General features: G+C 40.9%; 2 protein-coding genes across 3 annotated transcripts in view; one reads left to right on the top strand and one right to left on the bottom strand.

Moving 5' to 3' along the window:
• Positions 1-13,853, top strand: part of Sbspon (somatomedin B and thrombospondin type 1 domain containing) — a 32,938-nt gene extending 19,085 nt beyond the window's left edge. Inside the window, exons 3-5 of one of the 2 annotated variants that reach the window (XM_029483482.2) lie at positions 7,821-7,911; positions 9,032-9,151; positions 12,204-13,853. In XM_029483482.2, coding sequence (XP_029339342.1) covers positions 7,821-7,911; positions 9,032-9,151; positions 12,204-12,321 — 329 coding nt within the window. In that variant the 3' untranslated portion in view covers positions 12,322-13,853. Of the gene's footprint in view, positions 1-7,820; positions 7,912-8,974; positions 9,152-12,203 lie in introns of both variants that reach the window. The other variant, XM_021175817.3, reaches the window with a different exon arrangement.
• The window catches only part of Terf1 (telomeric repeat binding factor 1), a 58,664-nt gene continuing 45,767 nt past the window's right edge, over positions 6,840-19,736 (bottom strand). The window contains exon 11 of the transcript XR_015046707.1: positions 6,840-8,215. The gene's annotated coding sequence lies outside the window, so the exon portion shown is untranslated. The remainder of the gene's footprint in view (positions 8,216-19,736) is intronic.

The following is a 19,736-nucleotide window of genomic DNA, read 5'->3' as shown; positions in this document are numbered from 1 at the left end:
CCAAACTTTTGGGCTAATATTCACATATCAGTGAGTGTTCCTTTATGACTGAGTCACCTCATTCAGGATGATAATTTCTACTTCCATCCATTTGTCTGTGAAATTTATGAATTCATTGTCTTTAATAGCCGAGTAGTATTCCATTGTATAAATATACCACATTTTCTCTACCCATTTCTTTGTTAAGGGACATCTGGGTTGTTTCCAGCTTCTGGCTATTATATATATGGCTGCTATGAACATAGTGGAGCATGTGTCATTATTACATGTATGGAGCATCTTCTGGGTATATGCCCAGGAGTGGTATAGCTGGGTCCTCAGGTAGTACTATGTCCAATTTTCTGAGGAACTGCCAGACTGCTTTCCAGAGGTGTTGTACCAGCTTGCAATCCTACCAGCAATGAGTTCCTCTTTCTTCACATCCTTGTCAGCATCTTCTGTCACCTGAGTTTTTGATCTTAGACCTTCTGACTGGTGTGAGGTGAAATCTCAGGGTTGTTTTGATTTGCATTTCCCTGTGACTAAGGATGTTGAACATTTCTTTTTTTTTTTTGGTTTTTTTTTTTTTTTTCGAGACAGGGTTTCTCTGTGTAGCCCTGGCTGTCCTGGAACTCACTTTGTAGACCAGGCTGGCCTCGAACTCAGAAATCCACCTGTCTCTGCCTCCCGAGTGCTGGGATTAAAGGCATGCGCCACCACGCCCGGCTGAACATTTCTTTAGGTGCTTCTCAACCATTCGAGTTTCCTCAGTTGAGAACTCTCTGTTTAGTTGTTTTCCATTTTTTAATAGGGTTTTTTGGTTCTCTGGAATCTAATTTCTTGAGTTGTTTGTATACATTGGATATTAATTAGCCCTCTGTCAGATGTAGAATAAAGATCTTTTCCCAATCTGTTGGTTGCCATTTTGTCCTATTGACAGTGTCCTTTGCCTTACAGAAGCTTTGCAGTTTTATGAGGTCCCATTTGTCAATTCTTGATCTTAGAGCATAAGCCATTGCTGTTCTGTGAAGGAACTTTTCCCCTGCACCTATGTGTTTGAGTTTCTCCCCCACTTTCTTTTCTATTAATTTCAGTGTATCCGGTTTTATGTGGAGTCCTTGATCCACTTGGATTTGAACTTTGTACAAGGCGATAAGAATGGATTCAGGGGTCTGAAACCCTATAGGAAGAACAATATGAACTAACCAGTAACCCCCAGAGCTTGTGTCTCTAGTTGCATATGTAGCAGAGGATGGCCTAGTCAGCCATCAATGGGAGGAGAGGCCCTTGGTCTTGCGAAGATTATATGCCCCAGTACAGGGGAATGGCATGGCCAGGAAGCAGGAGTGGATGGGTTGGGGAGCAGGGCAGGAGGAGGGTATAGGTGACTTTCAGAGAGGAAACTAGGAAAGGGGATAGCATTTGAAATGCAAATGAAGAAAATATCTAATAAAAAATTAGAAAAAAATAAGAAGTATGGATTCATGTACATTCTTCTACATGATAACCACCAGTTGAACCAGTACCATTTGTTGAAAATGCTGTCTTTTTTCCAGTGGGTGGTTTTAGCTCCTTTGTCAAAGATAAAGTGACCATAGGTGTATGGGTTCATTTTTGGGTCTTCAATTCTATTCCATTGATCTACCTGACTGTCACTGTACCAATACCATGCAGTTTTTTTTTTTTTTTTTTTTTTTTTTATCACAATTGCTCTGTAGAACCACTTGAGGTCAGGGATGCTGATTTCCCCAGAAGTTTCTTTTATTGTTGAAAATAGTTGTTTGCTATCCTGTTTTTTGTTTGTTTGTTTTGTTTTTTTGTTTTTTTGTTTGTTTGTTTTGTTTGTTATTCCAAATGAATTTGAGAAAGGCTCTTTCAAACTCTATGAAGAATTGAGGTGGAATTTTGATGGGGATTGCATTGAATCTGTAGATTGCATTCGGCAAGTTGCCCTTTTTACTATATTATGTCAATCCAAGAGCACGGGCGATCTTTCCATCTTCTGAGGTCTTGTTCAATTTCTTTGTTCAGAGACTTGAAGTTCTTGTCATACAGATCTTTCACTTGTTTGGTTAGAGTCACACCAACATACTTTATATTGTTTGTGGTATTGTGAAGGGTGTCATTTCCCTAACTTCTTTCTCAGCCTGTTTATCCTTTGAGTAGAGGAAGGCTACTGATTTGTTTGAGTTAATTTTATATCCAGCCACTTTGCTGAAGTTAACAGCTGTAGAAGTTTTCTGGTGGAATTTTTGAGGTCACTTAAGGATCATCTGTGAATAGTGATATTTTGATTTGTTCCTTTCCAATTTGTATCCCCTTGATCTCCTTTTGTTATCTAATTGCTCTGGCTAGAATTTCAAGTACTATATTGAATAGATAGGGAGAGAGAGGGCAGTCTTGTCTAGACCCTGATTTTAGTGGGAATGCTTCAAGTTTCTTTCCATTTAGGTTGATGTTGGCTACTGGTTTGCTGATATTGCTTTTACTATGTTTAGGTATGGGCCTTGAATTCCTGATGCTTCCAAAACTTAACATGAAGGGATGTTGAATTTTTGTCAAATGCCTTTTCAGCATCTAATGAAATGATCATGTGTTTTTTTTCTTTGAGTTTGTTTATGTAGTTATATAGTGGATTATATTGACAGATTTCTGTATATTGAACCTCCCTGCATCCCTGGGATGAAGCCTACTTGATTGTGGTGAATAATTGTTTTAATATGTTCTTGCAAAACATTTGGTTTGTGAGATTTTTATTGTACATTTTTGCATAGATATTCATAATGGAAATTGATCTGAAGTTCTGATAGGAGTAGAAAAAAATAAACATGATAGAAGTAGAAAAATATTTATGAAGTCTTCTATGAAAGGAAATTGTGACAGGTTTCTGATTAGATAGAAACGAGTCCATCTCCAAGGGAGAATACACAGTGTAACTGTGGCTTCATAGAATGAATTGGGTAATTTTTCTTCTGTTTCTATTTTGTGGGATAGTTTGAAGAGTATTGGTATTAGGTCTTCTTTGACGGTCTGATAGAATTTTGCACTAAACCCATCTGGTCCTAGACTGTTTTTGGTTGGGAGACTTTTAATGACTGCTTCTATTTCTTTAGGGGTTATGGAACTATTTAGATGGTTTATCTGCTCCTGATTTAACTTAGGTATTTGTCAAAAAAAATTGTCCATTTCATCCAGATTTCCTCAGTTTCTGTTGTTATATCTCTCTTTTCATTTCTGGTTTTGCTAATTTGTATACTGTCTCTGTGCCCTCTAGTTAGTCTGGCTAAGGGTTCAACTATCTTGTTGATTTTCTTAAAGAACCAGCTCCTGATTTTGTTGATTCTTTGTATAGTTCTTTTTGTTTCTACTTGGTTGATTTCATCCCTGAGTTTGATTATTTCCTGCTGTCTACTCCTCTTAGGTGAATTTGCTTCTTTTTCTTCTAGAGCTTTTAGGTGTGCTGTCAAGCTGCTAGTGTATGCTCACTCCAGTTTCTTTTTTGAGACACTCAGAGCTATGAGTTTTCCTCTTAGGACTGCTTTCATTGTGTCCCATAAGTTTAGGTATGTTGTGGCTTCATTTTTCATTAAATTCTAAAAAGTCTTTAATTTCTTTCTTTTCCTTTCTTTCTTTCTTTCTTTCTTTCTTTCTTTCTTTCTTTCTTTCTTTCTTTCTTTCTTTCTTTCTTTCTTTCTTATTTCTCCTTCCCTCCCCTCCTTTTTCTTTTCTTTCTTCTTTAACCAAGTTATTATTGAGTAGGGTGTTGTTCAGCTTCCATGTGTATGTGGGCTTTTTGTTGTTTTTGTTGCTATTGAAGACCAGACTTAATCTGTAGTGATCTGATAGGATGCATGGGATCATTTCAGTCTTCTTGTATCTATTGAGGTGTGTTTAGTGACCAATTATATGGTCAATTTTGGAGAAGGTACCATGAGATGCTGAGAAGTTATATATATTTGTTTTTTGTGTTTCCTCTTTAAGGGCATATATATACATATATATATATGTATGTATGTATGTTAGGGTGAAATGTTCTAGAGATATGTTAAATCCATTGGGTCCATAACTTCTGTTAGTTTCACTGTGTCTGTTTAGTTTGTGTTTTCATGATCGGTCCATTGCTGAGAGTGGGGTGTTGAAGTCTACCACTATTATTGTGTGAGGTGCAATGTGTGCTTTGAGATTTAGTAAATTTATGAATGTGGGTACCCTTGCATTTGGAGCATAGATGTTCAGAGTTGACAGTTCTTTTTGTAGATTTTTTCCTTTGATGAGTATGAAGTGTTCTTCCTTATCTGTTTTGATGACATTTGGTTGAAAGTCGATTTTATCCTATTTTAGAGTGGCTACTCCAACTTGTTTCTTGGGCCCATTTGCTTGGAAAATTTTTTCCAGCCCTTTACTCTGAGGTAATGTCTGTCTTTGTCACTGAAATGTGTTTCCTGTGTGCAGTAAAATGCAGGGTCCTGTTTACATATCCAGTCTGTTAGTCTGTCTTTTTTGGGGAATTGAGTCCATTGATGTTAAGAGATACTAAGGAATAGTGATTGCTGCTTCCTCTTATTTTTGATGCTATTTTTATGTTTTTGTGGCTATCTTCTATTAGTTTGTTGAAAGATTTCTCTTTCCATTTTTCTAGGGTGTAGAAAAACTCCTTGTGTTGGAGTTCTCCATCTATTATCCTTTGTAGAGCTGGATTTGTGGAATGTTATTGTGTTCATTTGGTTTTTTTTTTTTTTTTCTTATCTTGGTCTCTCCATCTATGGTAATTGAGAGTTTTGCTACATATAGTAGCCTGGACTGGCATTTGTGTTCTCTTAGGGTCTTTATGAGATTTGCCCAGGATCTTCTAGCTTTCATAGTCTCTGGTGAGAAGTCTGGTGTAATTCTGAAAGGTCTACCTTTATATGTTACTTGACCTTTTTCCCTTACTGCTTTTAATATTGTTTGTTTTGTGCATTTGGTGTTTTGACTATTATGTGACAGGAGGAATTTCTTATCTGATCCAAACTACTTGGAGTTCTGTAGGCCTCTTGTTTATGTGCATATCTTTCTTTAGGTTAGGAAAGTTTTCTTCTATAATTTTGTTGAAGATATTTACTGGCCCTTTAAGTTGGGAATCTCCTATACCTATTATCTTTAGGTTTGGTCTTCTTATTGTGTCCTGGATTTCCTGGATTTTTTGGGTTAAGAGCTTTTTGCATTTCTCATTTCCTTTGACTGTTGTGTCAATGTTTTCTATGGTATCTTCTGCTCCTGAGATTCTCTCCTCTATCTCTTGTATTCTGTTGGTGATGCTTGCATCGATAACTCCTGATCTCCTTCCTAGGTTATCCATCTCCTGGATTGTCTCCCTTTGTGATTTCTTTATTGTTTCTATTTCCATTTTTAGATCCTGGATGGTTTTGTTCAGTTCCTTCACCTGTTTGGTTGTGTTTTCCTGTAATTCTTCAAGGGTTTTGTGTTTCCTCTTTAAGGGCTTCTATATGTTTACCTGTGTTCTCTTGTATCCCTTTAAGGGAGTTATTTACGTCATTCTTAAATCATCATCATGGGAGGGATGTGATTTTAAATCAGAGTCTTGCTTTTCTGGTGTGTTGGGTTAACCAGGGCTCAATGTGGAGGGAGAACTGGGTTCTGATGATGCCAAGTAGCCTTGATTTCTGTTGCTTATGTTCATGCCCTTGCCTTTCGCCATCTGTTTATCTCTGGTGTTAGCTGTTCTTGCTGTTTTTGACTGTGGCTTGGCCCTCCTGCAAGCTTGTGTGTCAGTACCCCTGGGAGACCATTTCTCTCCAGGAGGAATTTAGGTATGGAGAGCTGTGGTACAGGGTCAGCTCTGGGGTGCAGACAGAAACCAGAAGGATTCTGTCCCCAGCTGCTCCTTGGTTCCTATGTCCTGATGACTCTGGGAGGTTCCCTCTTGGGCCAGGAATTTGAAGAGAAGTGGTGGTCTTATCTGTGCTTCAAGGTGTGTTGGCACTCCTGGGAGACCAGCTCTCTCCTTGTGGTATTTGTGTATATAGCACTGTGGCACAGGATTAGCTCCGGGCACAGTCGGAAACCGGAAGGCTCCTGTTCCAGTCTGCTCCTCGGTTCCTGTGTCCTGAGGGTTCCAGTCGGGTCCCCCTGAGCAGCAGTGGTGGTTTTACTTGCATTCACAGGCTTGTCTACATTCCTGGAAGGCCAGCTCTCTCTCAACACTACTTGGGTTTGGAGCCCTGTGGCACAGGATCAGCTCTGGGCCCAGTCATTATTAAATTCAAGCATTCTAACACAACACTATAAGAAGATATACTGAGTTAATACTTCTATGACAACATCAAATCTTGCTTACCATAATTGAGCCATTATATTTCAATAAGAGGAGAAAGCTTTGCATCTACATTAAAAACACTTATACCTTAATATACAATAGCCGCAAACAGTAGCTGAGCCAGTGCCTCAGTCAGGGCTTCTTGGTGTGATGGTGTATTCAGTGCAAAGCATACATTTTCAGAATCAAGGCTGTAGTGAGGTCATGTGACTCATGTGGGTGCATGTTGCCAGAAAGTTTGCATTCATTGAAAGTCTGACTTTGTGTTAATTTTTGGTCATGACACATCCAGACATCTTTCACTCTTGCCAAATTTTCACAACCTTCACATTCAATCCTAGGGAATTGTATCTGGGATTTTAATCCACAGTTTAGTTAGCTAAACAATAACAACAATTTGTGCCACATTGGGTATTTTGAGTATTTTTTACATGAGTTAAAGTATATGAGTGTAGCTGGGGGTTTAACCCAGTGATAAAGTGTGTGCTTATTGTGTGTGATGTCCTAAATTTTGATCCTGGCACTTAAAAAGTGCAACAGAGGAGGTGTTTAAGAGTATTTTATTTAAGGACTTAGTACACCAAGGGGTTCTGGTATGCTTTAGAGGTCCTGAAACCAACAGCCTCAGACACCAAGCGATCACTGCACAAAGGAGACCAGAGAATGTAGAACCTGTGTGTCTTGGTGGTGATCCCACGTCTTTACTCCGTTTCTTATTGTACAACTATGTATTAAGTGTGTAAGAGTACCAGGGGTACAGTGATCGACCATGAAGTCAAGTGGCTTATCAATAGATACTTCACCAGACTTAGGGACTGAACAGAGAAAAGACACCAGGGCTAAAGGAAGCAATAAGAGGAGGAAGTATCCCTGGCTGCTTCCTTCCCTTTGGACAGGAGAGGGAAAGGGGCCACAGGACTCTTTCTTTCCCCAGGGTTGTTGGGACTGGCAGTGGTAGCTGGTGCTGGGCAGCCACCCTAGGGCATTGTGCCCCGGCAGAGGTAGTGGAGCAAAGCTTCCAGGCTCTGGTTCCCAATAAGCTTGTTTTCTCCCTTGCTTCTTCTGGTCTTCCTCATTCCCTCTGCTTCTCTCCCTCTTTCTCTTTTCTTTCTTTGGTCTTTTTCCTGTATTTGTTCTTGAGCTTCATTCACACTGCCTTTTCATCTCTTTTCTACTTCTCTCTTCACTTTCTCATGCTATAAACTCCATTACTGTTTTCTTTTCCTTGCCCCTCTCCATTTTCTTTTATATCTGCTGGCTTTTCTTTTTGGCCCCTCTCCTTCCTTTACAAGTTCATGCCAGGAGGCAAATGTGCTCACCAGAGGCCTTCCTCCCTCCATAGCTATCTAGATGCATATAAACACTGAGTGAGCTTGTCAGAAGATGCTGCAAGTCTCATTTGATACTGTGCCACTAAGATCTTTGGCTATGGAATCAGAGATCTCAGACAGGCCCAGAACCCAGTTTGGGAAATCTTATTGAGTACTTTGGCTGCACAAATACAATGTAATTCTTTGTTTTCTAGTTCCTGCCTTCATAACTAGCTCTGCCTTCAACAAGAAGAGAATAATACAAGCAGTATCTCCACAGTGGTCTACACACACTGAGGATGCTGGGTAACTTGTTGCTTTAAAATTAGTTATGTTGCCTGCCTGCCTCCCTCCGTTCCTCCCTCCCTCTTGGTTCCAGAGACAGGGTTTCCCTGTGTTGCCTTGGCTCTCCTGTAACTCACTCTGTAGTGAGTGGCCTGGAACTGTGAGATCCACCTGCCTCTGCCTCTTAAGTGCTGGGACTAAAGGACTTTTTCTTATGCTTGCTCATTAACTGTGAGTAAAACATGAGTCCACTGTAGATTTGGAAAGTACTTGTCTTCTTCCCAGTTTTATGGTGCTGTAGTTGCTGTGTCTCCAGGGCTTATCTCTGGAAATAAACAAATACCAAAAAATGAGGTTTTGTGTGTTGAACAAGTGCATGGATGCTCCTCTGAGAGTCTTTTCAGACAAGATCTCATGAAATAGTTCAGCTGCTCTGGAACCCAATAGGCAGACCAGGCTGGCCTTGAACTCAAGAGAATGCAACACCACACCTAGCAGTTTTCGATGGTCTTCATAAACTGTTTTGTGAATCTGAAAGTTGCACACACAATCATTTGGAGGGCTTCCCATTGACATGACAAGCGGTGGCTGGAAGGCACCTCCATGCTCACCTGGACCCATCCTCCTTCTATCAGATAACCTAACAACCACATGATCAAATCCTCAGGCTACTTACTAGCGATTTCATTAATGATTATTTTTATTCTAAAAAAAGGATAATATTTAGTAGAGCAAGGTGGTGGCACATTTGTAATCCTCGAATTCCAGGTGGGGTGGAGTTAAGAGGATCAGGAGCTCAGGGTCAGCTGAGTTTGAGGTCAATCTGAGTTATGTGAGCCTGGACCTCAATTTCATGTTCATATGTATCCATGCATGCATACATGTACATATGATGGGCACTGTGACACATCTGTAATGCCAGCACTTAGACTGAGGCAAGATAATTGCTGTTAGGTCAGCTTGAGCTACACCGTGAAGCCTTGCCTCATTTACCATGTGAGGTTGACATGGCTCCTTACGACTTCCTACAGTATTGGGCCACTTCTAAGTAGAGTAAGTGACTTCTTGACTTCTTTTGCTCCAGATACTGTATGGAGTTCAAGACAGAGTCCCTGACTCCTCACTGTGCTCTGGTCAACAGTCCCCTGACTCGATGGATGCAGTATCTCCGTGAGGGATACACAGTGTGTGTAGACTGTCAGCCACCAGCTATGAACTCTGTGAGCCTACGTTGTTCTGGAGATGGTCTGGACTCTGATGGGTAAGGAAGGACAACTGACTTAGTTTTCTTCTTATCCTGAGGATCTATCCTTTTAAGTCATAAAGAGCTGAGCAGTATGCAACATATCAGTGCAGGATGTGGGCAGCAAGGAGAACCTGTCCAGGGACTCAGACCCAGGGCTTTGGTTCTCACTATGGGACTGACTCAGAGGCTCTTTGGACCAGAAATACACAAACCAGTTTGGTTATTGGAATTCATTTCAGAGGAAGCTCTCCAAAGACTACCAACAACCTGATCACTCCAAAGGTACTATAGAACACTTCATTCTGAGTCTCTTGCATTGGAGACTTAAGACTATGCCACACCCTTCGCCCTTGGGAAGCAGAGTTTTAGTAAACTTCTAGGTTAGGACCTAAAAACTTTTTCTATAAAATGTCAGAAAGCAGTTTCTGGGTTTTCATCCACTATACTCTCTGTCATAACAACTAACTCTGAATTTGGCCACTAAAGCAGCTATTGATACTATTTAAGGCTTTGTTCTAACACAACTTTATTTTTGAGTGCCAAAATATTAGATGGTGTGATTGTTTCTATATGCTCAGCCCAGGGAGTTTTACCATTAGAAGGTGTGAAGTATTGGAGTAGATGTGTCACTGTGTGTGTGTGGGGGGGGGTAGGGTGGGGGGGGCTTTAAGACCCTTATCCTAGCTGCCTGAAAGCCAGTCTTTTTCTAGCAGCCTTCAGATAACTCCTGCACCATGTTTGTCTGGACGCTGCCATAGTCCCACCTTGCTGATACTTGACTCCACCTCTGAACCTTTAATAAGCCAGCCACAATTAAATGTTGTCCTTAAAAGAGTTGCCTTGGTCATGGTGTCTCTTCACAGCAGTAAAACCATAACTAGACCGATGACTTTCATGTGTCATGAAATATTGTTCTTTGGATTTTTCTTTAACTCTTTGTTGTTGTTTGATACAATGTCCCACTCTATCCAAGGATAACCTGGAACTTACTATGTAGGTCAGGGTACCCTTGAACTCATGGCAAACCTCCAGAGTCAGCCTCATATAATATTGGGATTATAAACATAGGCTCTACACCTGCCTTCTTCTGATTCTTAAGAACATAGAAGTTAGGGCCAGAGAGCTGGCTCAGCAGTTAAGACTGTATGCTGCTTTTGCAGAGGACCCAGGTTCACTTCTCAGCACCCAGGTTGGGTGACTCACAACTGCTATTGGCTCTTTGGGTTCCTGAGCAGACAGACCCATACACGTATTATATAATAAAACAATAACATCTTTTTTTTTTAAAAGACCTACCATTCATCCTCAACTCCCAAGTCCATTCAGAAAGAGGGGTGGGTAAGTTAGAGGCTACACTGTGCTAGTCCTGCTCAGGCGAGTCACACCCCAGGAATTTGAGAGCAGAGTTGCTGCCATTGTGTCTCCCTGGAAGCCTCTCCCAGCCCTGCACTCACCCACTTTTGGTTAGACCTACTAATACCATTTACAGCTAGAAGGAATCCCTGGAACAGCTCTGGACAAGGACCAATTTAGCCAAACACACATAAAGGTTTTCATCATGTCAGATGTAATGGTAAAAACAGATTACAAGTAAAAGACTGATCTGTCCAATTAATCATTATTCCCATCATGTTTTAATATTTAATAATTTGGTTCATGTTTATTAGTCACTTGTGGCTAGCCGTCTCTATTGAGCTCACCATATGAGCAATAAAGTGGGTAAGGAATTCATATCAAATGAAACCTAATTGGATTTAATATTTTTCTGAATACCTCATCTCTATTTTGACTTTAAATGAATTTATAATTCAATTTATACCCAATAAAGAAAGCACTTAAACCCTGGTTGCTATATGAGTGACTTAATGAATAATATTTTTAATTCTCTGGCTTTGCTCCCTTGTAGTTCTTCCATTTTTCATTATGAAATCAGAGAGTTGGAATAAGATGAAAGTGGCCTTCTGGGTAGACTCTCCTGACTTAAACCTGCACACACCACTGTTGTAGAACCTACATTTACCTGAGAGAAACGGTTGTAAAGGCCAGCAGCAACTCTCTGAACAAGTATTTTTGCATAGGGATCAATTTGTAACTTATGTTGACAGAGCCCAGTAAAAAGAAGTCTTCTTCGTGACTATAAAGAAGGTGTGAGGGGCTAGAGATGTCTCTGTGGTTAAGAGCACTGGATACTCTACCAGAGAACCTGTGTTTGATTCCCAGCACCCACACAGCAACTAACCCCAGTTCCAGGGAGATCTAATCCTCTCTTCTAGCCCTCACAGACATACACTTGGGCAAAATACTCATACATATAAAATAAAAAAAAATAATTTAAAAACTGACTTTTAATAAACTTTGAAACTGTATGATCACTATCTATACTAGTTATGGTTCCACTGCTGAGATAAAATACCATGATCAAAAGAAATTTGGGAAGTAAAGGGTTTATTTAACCTTATTAAGTTCATCATTGAGGGAAGTCAGGGCAGGAACTTGGAGGCAGGGACTGGAGCAGAGACCACGGAGGAACATAGCTTACTTGTTTGCTCCTTATGACTTATTAGTCTGTCTTACAACACCCAGGTACATCATCCTAAGGATGGCACTGCCCACAGTGAGCTGATCCCTTTCCTATCAAGCATCAATTTAAAAAAAAATGTACCATAGGCTTGCCCACAGGCCAATCTGGCGGGATCATTTTCTTAGTTGAGGTTCCCTCTTCCTGAATGGCTCTAGCTTGTATCAGGTTGACATAACACCAGCCAGCAAATTAGTTTTAAAAACAACAATGGTTAGAGAGATGGCTCCGTAATTAAGGGCTCTTGCTGCTTTTGCAGAGGACCTAGATTCAGTTCCCAGCATCCACAAAGAGGCTAACAACCCAGCTCCAGGGGACCAAGCACCCTCTTTACCAGATAATCATATAGTGTACTTATATATGCACAGACAAAACACTCATACACACAAATTAAAAACACTAACTCTTTAAATAAGTTTGATTTACATAGAATCGAATTTCCTCTGGCTTGATTTTAGTAGAACCTACATTTCTCCAATATCGTTTCAGAAATCAGACTCTTCGCTGGCAAGCCATTGGCAACCCTCGATGTCAGGGAACCTGGAAAAAAGTGCGTCGAGTACAACAGTGCTCATGTCCAGATGTGCACCGCTTCATTTTCATATAGAGCCCCTGGGAGCTACTTCCCAGCATGCGTGTGAATGGGCTGAGTATTGACAAGCTGCATTCAAAGCTTCTGAGGCCTCCAAAAGCTGCACCAGGGACCTGGACTCTCGCCATTGCTACGCTTTGCCACTGAGAAAGAAAATTTAGGGATAGCTCTCAAGGTAGATCACCGTCTCTTGGTTTTTATTTTTAATGAGTTAAGGACTCATACTAAAAGCTCCTATGGCCTGTAGGCTTTTACCTTACATTTGGCCACAGCATACATGTCTATACTAGAATCACTACCATGTGCTCCAGTTTGGGGCAAATTGTTGTTTAAGGCACCTATGTTCTCTCTTTCTCTCACCCTCCCTCTTCTAAAAATTAAAGACAGGTTCTCACTATATAGCCTGAAGTTCGCTATGTAGACAGACTGGCCTCTAATAGACATCTGTCTGCCTCTGCCTCCTAAATGCTGGGATTGAAGGCACGCGCCACCTCGCACTGTTATTCTTTGTGTCTATTGCTTTTGTGAGGGGAACAGGTCAAGACAGAGTTTCTTTGTGTAGCCTTTGCCATCCTGGAACTTGTTCTGTAGATCAGGCTGGCCTCTAACTCAGAGATCTCCTGTTTCTGCCTCCCATCTTCTAGGATTCAGGGCCACCTATACTTAAGAGCTTCTCACTTTAAAAAAAAACAACAAACATATATGTGAACTTTTAACAATAAAGTTCCTATACTATTTATTACCCTTATAAATTCTAAACTAATTTCAAGTAAATCATCATAAATAATTTTCCACAGGGAAAGTTGTCAAAATTTCAAAAGATGTTTTATAATGAAAAGCTAAAAACATTTTTAAGGAAGTAAAAAAAAATTTGGTTTAGATGAAAAGATCAAATATTCATGCTAGATCAATAGGACTTCCTTAAAAAGTTACAATATTCATGAAATTTTGGCACCAAATTAGCCAACTGCTTCAATTATAAGCATTCTATCATCATTCATATATAAGATTTCTCAAAGTATAGAGACTGAAGCAGAATAAGACAAATCTTTTAATGTCTGACTTCATGCTTAGTTAAGGGTGCTTAATAATTTTCTTCCTATGGCAGAGGGTAGGAAACACAGATTTTCCTGCAAATGTTATGATCTCCTACTCAGAGAATAAAACATTAGCTTTAACCTTGGTTGTGGCTAGGTGACATGGTGTGCTCACAGGCTTAGGATGACAAGCTGTTTCTCGGCATCTGTAGTCATCTGGTCCAGCTTCCTCATCTGGACTTCAGTGAAGATCATCCTGACTATGCCCAAGACTCCATTATAGGACCTCAGCCTGGTTTTGTTTTGAAGCAGGCTTTAAGTTGAGGATATTTTCTTTGAAGAATTGAATCAATACTTAAATGGTGTAATTCCTTTGGTGTGACTAATCATTCGCTAACATAGCTAACTAAAATGCATACTTTTTGGTGCCGATCATGTAAAAACTGTGGCCAACAAGAAGCTTAAAGGGGTAGCAAATGTCTCCTGATAGTATTTCTGATTTTATTTTTATTTAACTGCCAAAGGTATTTTCATAGAAAATTAATTTTAACAAAAACCTTTAATTGGGGGGCTGGAAAGTTGGCTTAGCAGTTAAGTGTGCTCATTACTCTTGCAGAGGACTGGAGTTTAGTTCTCAGCACCTAGGGAAGATGGCTCACAACTACCCGTAGCTCCAAGATGTTTGGTCGGCCACTCTGAGGCATAAGTAACCAGTTAAGTGAATGGAAACTTTTAGGTTTAGGTGAGAGATATAAGCTTACTTATCTTCCTTCCCTCATAAATTATGTGGGTAACATAGATGAGAAGGGGGGAGGGGGCAGTCTCAGCTTAGCGACTTTAAATGTATCGTTTTTTTCTCATGTAATTGTCCTCAAACCCACTATTTACTTGAACTTGAACTTCTAATTCCTCTGCCTCTGCCTCTCGAGGTGCCAGGGTTACAAGTGTGTACCTTCACCCTCATTTTTTGGTACTGAAGAGTGATCCTAGGACATTATGTATGCTAAGAAAGCACTCTAGCAATTGGGACATGCTTTAAAGAGTGAAAGAAAATGAGACTCTCCTGATGGCTAAGCAAGAGCGAGCTGAGGTGGAAGGAGCTTCATTTTCTGTCATTCAGATAAGATGAAATTAGCACAGAGGATCTTTCTTCTGAAAGGCAAGGTCTCTCTCAGTGCAGGAGGACACTTAGAAGATCCCCTTGTTCACTAAGAGAAAACTAGGTCACCTAGAGAGGAACAAAGATCCTGAAGAGGCAGACTCTCTCAGCATCAGTGGGTTATTTACAATCAAACAGAGCAAAACCTGTGAGCCCCCAAAGGAACTAAACTTGAAGCCAGCTTTCTATTCCAGCTGCTACTGGGTATGTATGAAGGAAAGGCAGCCTTTCCGACACACAGGCCTCAGAACTACACACACAACATCTTTTTTCTTTATAAAGTTAATTTTTAAAGAGACAGAAGTTAGAAGACACAAACACAAGAAAGTCAGAGGATCAGAGATCATCAGAGGATGAGAGTTCTTTAGGCAGACTGTCAGCCTGTCTCATTAGTTTTCTTCAAGGAAATCATTACAGCAGACATATAACTGAAGTCCAGAATATCAAAACAAAGAATACAAAATATTCTTGACAGAAAAAAACTGGTTCATATGGAATTAGAACGGTGCATGATAATTTAGAATGCAATATATGGAGCTAAAAGACAACAGCAATACCTTTGGAATTCAAAAAGGAAATGCTTTTCAAACTAAAATTCTCTATCTAATGACATTATTCACCACATACAAGAATAAGGCAAAGATGTGGTTTACACATGTAAAGTGTAGAAATCTCTACTCCATGCTCCCTTTCTGAGAGGGCATCAGGGTAGTGCTCACTAAGCAGAAAAGGAGTGTAAACCAACCAAAACAAGCCAGAAAATAGGGAACACAAGGAGAGACAAATGGGGATTGCCAGGGTAGAGACAAGCCCAGACCAAACTAGCCCCAGGGGATGAGCCAGATTACCTGGGGGTGGAAGGAGGCTGGACAAGAAGGCGATGTAGTGACACAATAGCCATCACCTGCTAACAGGCTTGGGGAGTTTCACTGTGGTTAGAGGAATGGAGATGTGTAAATTACAGATACACAGAACCTACAAAGTCCAGGTGTAAATGACAGCCACATAACTATAATGATAGAAAGGTTACTTCTATGAAAAATATGAAAAGAATCATGAATATTGTTTTAACATAAAGATGACAAATTCTGAATTCTGGAGAGACCAGGTATGAAGAGTGGAGGTCTGTTAACTCTGTGTGTGTGTGTGTGTGTGCGTGTGTGTGTACAGCCGAGTGTGGCATGCAAGAGGCCAATGAAACACAACAAAAGAGCATGAGCATGTTTTTCAAAAGTAAATATTGAAATACCTGAGAAAAAGTGAAAGCTTCTGAGAAGATACCCCTCCCCCAGAGGGAACCATGAAAACTGGTGGATCCTCACTGTAAGCCACAGTGAGCAATTCTAATTTTAAAATTATGAAGATGTACTGCCAAGCTCCAGAAAGAAACTGCAAATAAAAATACTCAAATATGACATAGGCTCAACAAGGCATGGTTTTGAGCTACCAAGAATGGGGTGACCACAGAGAATGGGCAGTTTATCTTGCCAGTTGTATAGGTCATGTTGTCTATTCTGTCACAATACTAAAGACAACTGGCTAACAGAGGATTTTTGACTCCAAGCTTTGGAGCTCTCAGGCCCTTGAGTCTGTTGATCCTGGGCTTTTGGTAAGGCAGAGCACCATGCCAACGAGATCTTGTTTTGAGAAAGGGTTTCTCTGTGTAGCCCTGGCTGTCCTGGAACTCCTCTGTAGACCAAGCTGGCCCTGCCTCCCAAGTGCTGGGATTAAAGGCGTGCGCCACCACTGCCTGGCCCCAATGACAGCTTGTGCCTCAGGCTGCTCCACTCATGGACAAGGAGTAGAGAGGGAGGGAGGGACTAAGAATTAGCTATAACTTTTGCAGGCTTAGTCCCAAGAGCCTGCTTCCTCCAGTTATGCCCCACTTCCTAACATCGGCACCACCTCCCTAACAGCACTGTCTGCTGAAAACCTAATGTTGGGGATGATTCTAATGCCTTTGAGTCAATCTGGGTCTCTGAAACCCAGAATCTTCATGTCCAAACACCAAAGGTCCTTGTCCCTAATTGGTTTTTGATTGATCAATAAAGAACCAACGGCCAATGGCTGGGAAGGTAGACTGAAATGGGACCTTTAGGTATGTGAGGGCTAGGAACTGGGAGAAAGGAAGGAGAATCACCATGATTTGGAGGGATCAGATTTAGAGCTGCAGAAGGAAAATCATCTGAAATGTAGGTGAGAAGGAATGTGGCCCCTAGAGATGTCTTGGCAGCAAAGATAAAACATAGGTTTAGAAGGTGTTGAGTCAGGAGTACTAGAGGAAAATGTATGACGGGCAGAGAATTGGAATTGCCCAGCCTTTGAATGAATCAAGGCATAGTAAAATATACTGACATGTGTGTATCTTTCATTTGTGAATCCACATAGCTCCTGGGTGGGTGCTCTTGTGCAATCCACCAGGAGCCAAAATGGTATAGCCAACTAACACTACACCTAAAATACTAGAACATGAACCTGTGGGATAAAGTCTTTAGTCGAAATATATTACTCTTCACTGTAACCAAATGCATTCCTGGAAGCAGGTTTAAGCGAGGAAAGGTATATTTTGGCTTATGGAGTAGGAAGGGATGCCATCTGTGATGGTGTGTATGTGTGTGGTTTAAGCCAGGCTATAAAAAAACCTCAAAGCCTGCTTTTAGTGTCTCACTTCCTTTAGTGAGACTCCACCTCCTCACTGTTTCATAACCTCTCAAAACCATTGCCAAGTGGAGGCTCAAACACAAGAGCCTCCAGGGCCAATTCTCAAGGAAGACACAGCAACATAATAATACTTTTTTCGTTTTTATCAATTTTGTGACATGGGCTGGGCATGGTGGCAGAGACCTGTATTTCCAGCTACTGGGAAATCTGAGGCAGAAGGCTCACAGGTTCAAAGCCTGTCTTGACTACAGACTCTTGTGCCCTTTATCCTGCATTACAGCATTACCTGTGGTCTTTTTGTCTGTTTGTTTTGTTTTTTTAAGATTCATTTATTTATTTCATGTATGTGGGTACACTGTAGCTATCTTCAGACACACACCAGAAGAGGGCGTCAGATCCCATTACAGATGGTTGTGAGCCACCATGAGGTTGCTGGGAAATGAACTCAGGACCTCTGGAAGAGCAGAGCGAAGTGCTCTTCACTTCGGAGCCATCTCTCCAGCCCCACTGCATTACATTTTTATGACTTAACCATAACCCCAGGATCTACGGCAATTCACAATGGCAATGTGTTTGTTTTTTTTTAAATTTTTTTATTTTCAATTATGTGTGTGAGTTTCTGTGTGTTGGTATGTGCATTTGAGTGCAGGTGTCAGCAGAAGCCAACGTCCACAGATCCCTTACAGTTGGGAGTTACAGGACGCTGTAAACCACTGGAAGTTAGGAACTGAACTTAGGTCTTCTGCAAGAACCGTTTTGTTCTTAACCATTGAGCCAGCTCTCCAGTCCTAGCTTTTAATTAAAAAAAAAATTATTCTATATGTACAGTTATTTTGCTTGCATGTTTGTCTTTACCATGTTCGCACAGTGGCCATAAACGACAAGAAGATGGTCAGATACTCTAGAACTGAAGTTATAGATGGTTGTTAGACACCATGTGGATCCTGGGAATCAAGTATGGGTCCTCTGGGGGGAAACAAAGCTAGAGATTTTAACTTCTGAGTCATCTCTCTAGTCACTGTTTTGAGGCAGGCCTTACACTGCAGCACAAGCTGGCTCCCTTGCTTCAGATCCGGTTATAAGGAGAGAGCCACCATTTTGGTTTCTGGCTAGTTTTATTTTGTTTAGCATCAACCTATATGCAAAGAATCAAAAATACTCAACAGATTGTTAGACGGAACGGCAAACTGAAACCAACTCAGTAAACCAATAAACTGTCAATGTCAACGAACCCACCTAGAGTGCTACTTACATTTGTAACCCTGGTACTCCAGAGACTGAAGTTTGAGGCTAAATGGCCTGCAGAATAAAAAAATACAGCAAGAATTAAATGGAATAAAGTCAAGGAGTAGAGGGAGTGAGGAGCCATGTAGGAGTAGGCGACTTGTGATGACTTCAGCCAAGGGTAAGTGGCCACAGAATGGAGGAGACATAAGCAGGCTATTCAAAACCAGGTGAGGAAGACTCCCCAAACAGGTACCTAACAGCTGCTGAGTAAAATCTTGATAGAGGATGGCTGGGGAATACGGAATGAGTCCTTCATTAAGTGCCATTCAGGAGTCTTAAGAAAATAATAGATAAGCCCTTCCGGTGCGCGCCAGCAGAGTCTGCTGACACCCCCAAGGTCCTCACTGGACCCTCCATGGGATCTTAAGACCTCTGATGAGTGGATCACAACTTCTGCCAGGAGGCAGGTTTGAACACCAGATATCTGGGCACCTTCCCTGCAAGAGGAGAGCTTGCCTGCAGAGAGTGCTCTGACCACTGAAACTCAGAGGAGAGAGCCTGTCTCCCAGGTCTGCTGATAGAGGGTAACATAATCACCTGAGAAACAAGGTCTAACCAGAGACAACTATAACAACTAAATCCAGAGATTACCAGATGGCGAAAGGCAAATGTAAGAATCTTACTAACAGAAATCAAGACCACTCACCATCATCAGAACGAAGCACTCCCACCCCACCCAGTCCTGGGCACCCCAACACAACTGAAAAGATAGTCCCGGGTTTAAAAGCATATCTCATGATGATGGAAGAGGACATCAAGAAGGACTTTAACAACTCACTTAAAGAAATACAGGAGAACACTGCTAAACAGGAAGAAGACCTTGATGAAGAGGAAGCACAAAAATCCCTTAAAGAATTGCAGGAAAACACGACCAAACAGGTGATGGAATTGAATAAAACCATCCAAGACCTAAAAAGGGAAGTAGACACAATAAAAACCCAAAGTGAGGCAAGGCTGGAGAAAGAAACCCTAGGGAAGAAATCTGGAACCATAGATGCGAACATCAGCAACAGAATACAAGAAATGGAAGAGAGAATCTCAGGTGCAGAAGATCCCATAGAGAACATCGGCACAACAATCAAAGAAAATACAAAATGCAAAAAGATCCTAACTCAAAACATCCAGGAAATCCAGGACACAATGAGAAGACCTAACTAAAGATTTTCAACAAAATTATAGAAGAAAACTTCCCAAACCTAAAGAAAGACATGCCCATGAACATACAAGAAGCCTACAGAACTCCAAATAGACTGGACCAGAAAAGAAATTCCTCCCAACACATAATA

This window comes from Mus caroli, unplaced genomic scaffold (assembly GCF_978045245.1).
Source record: "Mus caroli unplaced genomic scaffold, Mus_caroli_1 scaffold_1, whole genome shotgun sequence".
NCBI classification, from domain to species: domain Eukaryota; kingdom Metazoa; phylum Chordata; class Mammalia; order Rodentia; family Muridae; genus Mus; species Mus caroli.
Note: the sequence above shows the minus strand (reverse complement) of the source record. Positions and strands in the feature narration are given on the sequence as shown.